This window comes from Diospyros lotus, chromosome 14, assembly GCF_014633365.1.
Source record: "Diospyros lotus cultivar Yz01 chromosome 14, ASM1463336v1, whole genome shotgun sequence".
Lineage (NCBI taxonomy): Eukaryota > Viridiplantae > Streptophyta > Magnoliopsida > Ericales > Ebenaceae > Diospyros > Diospyros lotus.
In genome coordinates this window covers 20,893,510-20,903,439 of record NC_068351.1, presented here as the reverse complement: position 1 = coordinate 20,903,439, position 9,930 = coordinate 20,893,510, and the positions used below count along the sequence as shown (strand labels likewise).

Below are 9,930 nucleotides of genomic sequence, written 5' to 3'. Positions count from 1 at the left end.
TTTTTTTGAACACCCCTATTTTAAATGATAATTAATTCTTCAAATAATTTTATTATTATAACTCATTTTGATAAAAATCTTACCTAAAAGGTACAAAATAAGTTATAACCGTCTCTCTAATGTTACCTAATAAATTTTTATTTAATTTCTTTCACATGCATAACATGAACTACCCTTTAACATGTATAAGATGAACGGTTGAATTATATCTTAAAAATTTTATTATTTTTTTATTATACATTCAAAAATATTTAATTAATATAAAAGATAAAGTTTGAAGAGAAATATATAATTTTGGTATTTTAATGAAAGATAAGATATTCATTATCATCTCGGACACGATATATATATATGTATATATATATTCTTCTTCTTATATAATTTTTATTAAGGCTTCATGTTATATTTTTAAAATTTTAAAAAATATACTTAACAATTAAAATTTAGTTTTTAAGTCTTTTTGGACAATATGTATGTGAAAATGACTTTAAATATAATTGAGTTGATTTTATTTTAAATTTTGTTTACATAATAATTTTTTAAATAAAATATTAAAAAAATATTTTATTAACCGAATAAAAGAGATAAATTCATATTTTATAGATATAAATATCAAGAAAAAATTATAGATTTTTTGTTAATTGTTTGAATGCAGGCTGAGCCTCATCATGGGTCCAAATCCAAATAACCTGCGGCCCAATAAGCCACGCTCTAATCCCCTGAAAACCCTAATTCCCTGCGAAGATCTTCACATATATATATATATATCTATATATATATATACAAGCTGCTTCGTCTCCTTCTTTCATTACTGCAAAAACCGAAGCTTGAGGAAGAAAAGGGTGTCTCTGTTTAGTTAACTGGTCGTAGAGAGAGAGAGGGGGAGATATGGCGGAGACTCTTGTTTTGCGGGGCACAATGAGAGCACACACCGACTGGGTGACGGCGATCGCCACCCCAATCGACAACTCCGACATGATCGTCACGGCGTCGCGCGACAAGTCCATAATCCTCTGGCACCTAACCAAGGAGGAGCGCGTCTACGGCGTCGCCCGCCGCCGCCTCACCGGCCACTCCCACTTCGTCGAGGACGTCGTCCTCTCGTCTGACGGCCAGTTCGCCCTCTCCGGTTCCTGGGACGGCGAGCTTCGCCTATGGGACCTCAACGCCGGCACCTCTGCCCGCCGCTTCGTCGGCCACGGCAAGGACGTACTCTCCGTTGCCTTCTCCATCGACAACCGCCAGATCGTTTCCGCCTCCCGCGACCGCACCATCAAGCTCTGGAACACTCTCGGCGAGTGCAAGTACACCATTCAGGACGGTGACGCCCACTCCGATTGGGTCAGCTGTGTTCGCTTCAGCCCCAGCACTCATCAGCCGACCATCGTGTCCTCCTCTTGGGACCGCACTGTCAAGATCTGGAATCTCTCCAACTGTAAGCTCCGGTCGACGCTCGCCGGCCACTCCGGCTACGTCAACACGGTGGCGGTCTCGCCGGATGGGTCGTTGTGCGCGAGCGGGGGGAAAGATGGGGTGATTTTGCTGTGGGATTTGGCGGAGGGGAAGCGGCTCTACTCGCTCGACGCCGGTTCGATCATTCATTCTCTTTGCTTCAGCCCCAATAGGTACTGGCTCTGCGCCGCCACCGAGGCCAGCATCAAGATCTGGGACTTGGAGAGCAAGAGCATCGTTGTTGATCTCCGGGTCGATACAAAGCAGGAGGCGGAAATGGCGGAAGGTGGAGACACGCAGTCTTCTGGCATCAAAAACAAGGTTTATGCTCTGCTTGTTGTTTCTGCTTTTCAGTCATTATATCCATATGCTTTACCTTGTGGAATTATGCAATTCTGGTTGTAGAGGTTTCTGACAATTGTTTAAGCGTTTTACTTTTCGGTCTTCGGTCTATTTGACTGTTTTTGCTGTTAATAATCTCTTGGTGGTATTTTCATACATGTTTTCTCTATACCATATGTGAATTGAAGTTTGTAATGGTATGGATTGCTAATTTCATGGTTATGCTTTCATCTGCTCCTTGACTACAGTTGAAAAATCAGGGGTTTGAAGTCTGTAAATTTTGTCTGTTTGCTACAATATTCCGACAAAAATTTGATTCCCAATTTTGATAGAATTGTATAAACTTTTTACTTTTGTTCTTGGGCGTACAATCCAGCTTAGTAATTAATTACTGAAGGTCGCTGATTATTCATTGTATCTATCTTTTCTTTTGCTAAGCATTGATTTATGTGTCATTGTTACTGATGATTCATTTTCATTATCAGTACTCTTAAATGTCTTAACATGTTCTACTTGGACATGTTGCATTGTAATTATGTTTTTGACAGGTGGGATGGGGTTAAACCCGAATTTGTTAAATGCATTTTATGAAATCAGCAGTGATAATAACCAGCTGTGGACTGTGCTCTATCTATTTGGTAAATCATAGACTGATTGATGCGTGCTGATATTGTGGACTAAAGTATGGTGTTGCCATTATGCTCCTGGTAAACTTTTTATGTGATTGCTTGTATTTATGGTGTGGTAAGTAGCATAACTTTAGCAAATGCTTGTCCCATTATTCATTTATGGGAAATTGAAAATTTTAAATTTGAAGCCTTACTATTCATGATCAAAATGCGACTGGCATGTTTTGATGATATCAACTTCACTTGTCAAAAAAAAGATTTCACTGTTGGCTCAGTCCTTTCTGTGTACTTGCTGTATCTGATTCCCTTTGACCGAGCCAGGGTTTTCTCAATGTTATGTCATTATTTAACAAATTTATTCCAGTTATTATTCTTTTATGTCTCTGTCTGTAAACTTGGAAATGTTTTTGATGCCCAATAATTCTTTGTTGCATTTCTTTTGACCAAATGGTCTGGAAGAGTTTTTTCTTGCTACTTCATAGAAGTGTCTTCTTGGATGTGTCTCGGGATACACTGTTTTCATTATGCAAGCCTTTTTGTTGAAGTCTTCTCAGTAAATTCTTGTACAGTATTTGTGGATTTGACTACTAGATTTTAGTACATGTAAAGTAGGAAGAAGGCTTCTTCTTCTTCTTATTCTTCTTAATGTAGAGCATATGCATCCAATGATTAGAGGGCATGGCAACTAGACTAGACTCTCAATAATTTTATTTATAAATCTAAAGGCTGGCCTGCCTGCTCATTTGAGATATCAAATGCCACTAGCATTGTTGTTAGAACCGTACGATTCACGAGTCGAATCGTATGATTCGACTCTATTCATACAGAAATTGAGTCGAATCTATAGGGTAAATCGAAAATCTCTTAGAATCGATCATGACTTGGACAAATCGATTGTGAATCGCATGAATCACACGATTCATCCGATTTGTGCGACTTCATCTGCATCTGCGCTTTAATCAAATATTTGTTCAATTTGCCTATGTTTGAAGACAAAGAAGGTGATGAAAATGATGAAGATGATGATGCTCTTGAACTTGAAGATGAAGATGATTGATAACTAGTGAAGATTATGGACAATGGAGTTTATTAGTAGCCTAATAGTTGAGTTTTTTTTTTTTTCCCTAGCTAGTTATTTTGAAAGTGGTTTGGTTTGGTGCAATTTGAATTTAAAGGCAACATGAATATACTTTTTCCTTTTGGTATAATTTTAAACTTAGTAAATATATTTAGAAGTATTGTTTATCTATTTATATTTAAAAGAATTGATCATGGTGGGCTCATTATTTATTTTCTATGGATATATATTATTTATAGTTGAATTTGAAAATGTGTACCGAATCTTTCAATTCGGATTTCGATTCACGATTCATAAAATAGAAATTTTGATTCTCGATTCGAGTTTCAGTTTAACAACTATGGCCACTAGCATTTGTTACCATCTCAACTTGCTAAAACTAACTGTAACAGTTGAATTTCACCATTTGGGACCTGGTTCCTTTCTATGTTGTGCTCATAGTTGTAACTGGTACTATTAATCACCTATAGGGTTTACTTATTTGCATGTGCATGTTTACCTAGTTGAGCAATTTATTCTTCTATTGCTCTTTGGTGTTACTTTGATCTCTATATATTTGTTGCCTTTTATTGTCAGTAAGTTCTTGTTGGAGTTGAATTCTCTTAACATAGAATGCAGTCTCTATAATTGCTTCTATTTTCTTGTGGTGTAATGTTTTTATTTCTTTTTTTTTTTTTTTTTACTCTATTCGTTGATGAGCTGTTCTGTTTTTGTTTGTTTCCTAGCTTGTTCCTCCCTGTTGGCTTTGGTTGCATGGGTTCTTTCTTTTGTTATTTGAATATAAAAAAATTCTTAAGTGTCTTTCATGGAGCTTTATCAAAGTGGAATTCAGTTTTGTTTTTATCATTTTATTATGTACCAGCTTGTCATCCTTCTAGTTTCCTAACTGTTTTCCTTGATGAGTATCTTTTATGATTCTTTCTCTCTCTTTTTTTTTTTTTTTCCGGGTTTGTATTTATCAACATTATTGGTACATGCATATATGCTCATAATTCCTTTTTTTCTTGGATGTAACTTTTTGCCTCCCTAGTGTAACTCGTTAATTTTGCTTTATGCCTGACATAAATTGCAATTATAATAAGAAAAGTTAACAAACATGCTTGGTTGATGACTTTTGCTTCTTGGGTATCAAACATTGCTGGCATTGAATTTGCAGGTAATATACTGTACAAGCTTGAATTGGAGTGCAGATGGAAGCACGTTGTTCAGTGGATATACAGATGGTGTAGTCAGAGTTTGGGGGATTGGCCGTTACTAAGGTCGACACGTGATTTTACCAGAATGCAGTTTATCATAAAAATGCGAGACAGTTTTAGGTTTCTGTTGAAAATTTCAGGAATGATGAATGATACTTTGACTTTTTACTGTTTTATGGCTTTGTGGCCTCTTCTGTTATTTTTGGTATTCTGAATACTCTTAGTTGATACAATTGGTTGACTATAAATTCTCCAAGTAATTTGGTTATGCCTTTGCTTAAGCTCCCTTTTCGCTTGCTGCACAGTTATCCTCCAACCAAGCTTATGTGATGGATGGCCCTATGGTCTGGTCTGGAAATTGAAAGTAGAAAGGGTGTTGCATTTGTTTTTATTGCTCTGGTCTCTGCAGTTACTGATTGATTCTTCAGCCTTTCTGTCTTCTGCTATTTATTATATTATCATATCTTGTTAATCTTCCAGAAAATGAATCAGTTTTTCCATAAAACTGATTTTCTGGCTGTCTTGTGAAGAAAATACACTTCTTTTACTCTATCTATTCACCACAGCAGACGACATTCCCAACCTGGATGATAAGAGGACCACTGTCAAGGAGGGAACTACTTGCTTTGCAGTCTTCTATCTTTCTGAAAAGAGAGTTTTCTAAGTGTGCAGTGACTAAATTAGATGCACTAAATCCATGTCCATCTAAGGGATGTAAATGGGTTTTAATTAATCTCATTTAAAAGTAAACAAACATGGTATAAAAATGAAGTATAAATGGAAGATTCATTTGAAAATTTATTTAAGTAAACATATAAATGAGGTTAATTGAAGCCTATTTATATTTTTATCAATTAAAGGGCATCTGATGATATTATATTTTCGGAGAAGTTTTAAATGTTGTTGGTTTATGTAGCTTTGTTATGTTTGTCTCTGTTTATAAGTAAATAAACATATAAATGAGGTTAATTAGTGTTGATATTTAAGTTTAATACTAACACCAACCACCACACTTTTCCTTCGAAAAGCTTGATTATTATTTTTTTAATTATTAAGTTATGACTTATGGATAATTGTTTATGTTTAGATGGAATTTATGTTTATATTTGGTTAAATAATTATTTTTTATTTTAAAAATTATATTTATATAATGATTTTATATTTTTTTATTTACACGTTTTTATATATACTTTTTTTTTTATTTCTTTTAGAAAATATTGTTTTCCTTTCATTACCATATATTTGTTTTCCAATTTTATTTTCTTGCAATCAAATATGTAGTTTTGTCAGAAATAAATAATTAAATGCAGTCATAATACCTCTCCATATATAAATCCATCATCTGTTCAGCAGGAAATTTAGATTTAGATAGAATAAAGTGAGAGTGAGAGATGATGTGAACATTGAAGTGCTGGGAAACTTTATGGTACATGCATGTGGTAATTAGTATTCTGTTGAATATAAATAAAGAATATTATATTATATGTAAATAAAATATGTTATTTATATTATATAATAGTATATACTATACTGTTCGTATTATACAACACATTCGTAGACAGAGCATGATCATATATATATATGATTCATGACGAAGAAGAAGGAGAAGACAAATTTGGAGCTGCAGATTGTGTGCAGATGGATGATCGTGGCATGGGATGGTGGGCACGTGTCAGTCATTTCTCAATAGTCAAACAAGCCAGGCCCCAGCTCGCCCTTTGCTTCTTATCAATTGTAAGTAATTGTAAGGGTAAGGGGGAACGGAAACGCATTTATTTCTCTCCTGCTTTGCAGCAGAAACTTGAATGAACTCACTGAGACGCATCATACATCATCTTCATCATGCATTATGCATGCAGTATATATATATATATATATATAGAGAGAGAGAGAGAGAGAGAGAGAGAGAGAGAGAGATCACTGAGACGCATCATACATTATCTTCATCATGCATTATGCATGCAGTATATATATATATATAGAGAGAGAGAGAGAGAGAGAGAGAGAGAGAGAGAGAGAGAGAGAAGAAGGCAATTCCTTAGGGTTTTGGGACATTTGTTGGGTGAATTGAGAGGTTTTCACCCATGGTAAGTGCAAGACCACTGGTTTTTAATGGTTTAATGATTATAAATGATCAATTGAGGATGCTTTATTTGTGTTTAGATGGGTTTAAACCTTTGTTGTAGGTCCAATAATAACTCACTGGTTCAGAGGACTTTAGAGCTTAAAAACTTCACCGAAGTGAATTGGAAACATGAGGACCTTGGGTTTTAAATGAGTATTGAGTTTGGATGTTGAAATGCCTAATATACTCTTGATTTTAGGAACAAAAGTGGATTGATTAAGGGTGATTAGTTGCTTTGCTTTTCATCTATATGTAACTCCTCTACCCCCATTTTTATCTTGCACATTGAGCATCCTTGACATGATGATATGGTGTTGGCTTTATGTGTGTGCATTTTTACCTTATTTTTGAGGTATAAATGTTATCATGTTGGGATATGCACTTGGGATCTAAAGAGGAAAATACCCAAGAAGGGATTACATACTGCCATCTAGAGATCGGTGTATTGGAACATTCCTAGTCACGATAATGCTAAAAGTGTGGAGAATGTGACTGGGTTTGCATTTCATGTTTGTGTGCTCTTGGACTTATTAAGCTTGTAAAGTTTATGGGTGCATCTCCATTATTTGTAGATATATTTGAGTGGAGGCTACGAGTGTCGGAGGTTATTAAGAGATTCTTAGGGTGTGTTTGATAGCATAAAAATTTCATAGAAAATGTCACGTTCGAGAAATTGAATTCCATATTTACCGTTTGACACATTACATTTTATTTGAAATTAAATTTCATGATACAATCATTAAAGTATGTTTTGTCTTGTTTTCTATGAAAAATTCTATATAGGGGGTTTGTTTTCTATACAAATTAAAAAATATTTTCTTTTTCATCTAAATACTATCAAACAGGGCTTAGTGCATATTTAGGCTTCTAATGAGTCTATTTTGAATGACCATTATGTTTAGGTTGGTAATGAGTCTATTCAAGTGTATGAACTATTTGGGGGTCATTGAGGGTGTGATGTTTTATATTGGGATGTCATGTGAGAGGGTAATCTCACCTTAGTTGGTTTTGTAAACTTAGCTAAAAAAATGTTGGTATTATGTCGATATTTTGGGATCTCAAATTGGTTTAAGGAAAAATCAAAGATTTCTATATATTAGAAATGTTTTAGGAAAAGTGTTTTTCTCAAATAATGTTAATGTCAAATCATTGAGGGTCATAAAAGGTAATTTCAACGAGGAAAAAAAAAATTAAACCTGAGTGAGTTGATTCTTGGAATAAAATTATTCTTAGACACTATCTAGTAAATTAAATATTAGACTAGACAAAAGTTATATAATTTTAGCACATAATATGTCATTAGAAAGCTCACTTAAAGAGAGCTCTGGCATATTTCGAAATTGTGTAAATCTAATATCAAACAAATTGTGTAAATCTAATATTGTTTGATCACTCAAGTAGTAATGATCACTCAAATAGCAATGAGAAGTTGCCGGGCACCTTAGGTTAATTGAAGTTGAATTCATGGTTAACTTGACAGACGTATGGACAACCTTCAATCTATGGATTAAAAGATAACCAATAAAGTGATTTTTACAAAAATAATTCTCATTTTAATAAAAATTTCATAATAATGTCAAGATATGTCTTCTAAGTATAAAGTCTTTCTCATGCGCAATCTTTTGAACTCAAACATTAACCCAAGTTGGTCCCTTGTTTCACCCCTAGGTGAATTGAGTCATGTCGACATTCAAATTCAGTCGACCATAATTCGTAAATCCGCAATGAGAAAATGAGCCAAAATACAAGGAGGAAAAACTAAGTAGAAGTAAAGACAAAGAAATTTTACGTGGTTGTGTCAGAACAATGCATACTCCACGATTGTTCTCTGGGTATTCTGACAGAGTAACAGTATAGTATTATCAGTGTTCTCTTTCTTTTACAATAGTGTTATTGACTCCTATTTATAGTGGGGGGTATTTGCAATTGCATAAGATACAAAAGTGTGGAGATGATATCATGGGGGACAAGATGTCCTTATCATCTCTATAAAATTGGGAGTGGGGCTCTACATTACTAGGGATCTGGTTTGCATCAGATAAAGTAGGTGGATTCCTGTCGTCGGTTATTCAGCAGCAATGTTGTTATGCAAACTAAATAGTTTGACCGGCGAGTTAACCGATTAGGCCAGCGAGCTTGAAGCATTATTGGTAGCTCGTTAGGTGTGTCGCTGAAAACTCGTTGGAAGCCTTGCTGGGAGCTCTGTTGGGAGCTCACTTGGTTCCGTGATCTGAGCTCGGATTTCAACGATATATGAGCTTGCCTGACGAGTTCGGCTGGACTTACTGGGTTTTAGGCGATTGGGCCGGCCTATTCAATTGAATCTAACTCATAATAAGTGGTGCGAAAAATATGTATAACAAGTTATATGAGATAAAGTGAGTTTGATTATGCATAAATGGTTAGTAAATATTTGAATTGAGGCGAGTTAAGATAATAAAATGACTAAAAATAATATAAGAATAATGAAAAATATATTATTTTAATTATTTTACAGAGGTTAAAATTAAAATTTAATAAAAATTACACAACATTCAAGACAATACAATGCAACCTCACCATTTTTGGTGAGGTTGCTAAGATGGCCTCACATTGAGGAAGTTGGGGTGTTACCAAACACTCAAATTGTATGTTACAATTTAGATTTTTGTGATTTTTGCTTCTTAGGGTGAAGAAGAAGGTCAATCGAGGGTAAAGAAGAAGGTTCGAGGCTCTTATGAGAATTGTATGATTGTATTCATGAATATATATCGCATTTTGATCATTTTGTACAAGTGTAATCTCGAAAACAAATTAGAAATAATAAAGAGGAAATATTTTTATAATTTAAAAATAAATATTTACAAATTTACATCATTTTAACGAAGCTGAAGCTCCAATCATGTCACTTACTAATATGGGATAGATAGTTGTAGTCAAAATCCATCAACTATCCAAAATGTTTGTGCCTAATGAATTAATGATTCTTGCCTAAGGTAGGGTACATTAATTCATTTGATTGCAACGTGATGAACATCAACAAGACATGACAAAGTCAAAGGAACAAATCATTTACTTTCAAGTATAGGTCGAACGGTTAGATGATCAATATGTTAGTCTCAATTTAAT

The 9,930-nt window shown here is 34.5% G+C and overlaps 1 protein-coding gene across 1 annotated transcript; it reads left to right on the top strand.

Moving 5' to 3' along the window:
* Positions 1-787: 787 nt before the first annotated feature.
* Positions 788-4,965, top strand: LOC127790552 (guanine nucleotide-binding protein subunit beta-like protein). The gene is made up of 2 exons (XM_052320112.1): positions 788-1,773; positions 4,658-4,965. Exons 1-2 carry the CDS (start codon positions 889-891, stop codon positions 4,757-4,759), a joined length of 987 nt encoding a protein of 328 aa, XP_052176072.1. The 5' UTR covers positions 788-888; the 3' UTR covers positions 4,760-4,965.
* The last annotated feature ends 4,965 nt before the right edge of the window (positions 4,966-9,930 follow it).

Excerpts from the sequence above, each read along its gene's own strand:
- LOC127790552 (XM_052320112.1), top strand. The coding sequence starts at position 889 with ATGGCGGAGACTCTTGTTTTGCGGGGCACAATGAGAGCACACACCGAC. Across the intron at positions 1,774-4,657 it reads CTTCTGGCATCAAAAACAAG|GTAATATACTGTACAAGCTT; the intron begins GTTTATGCTCTG and ends TTGAATTTGCAG.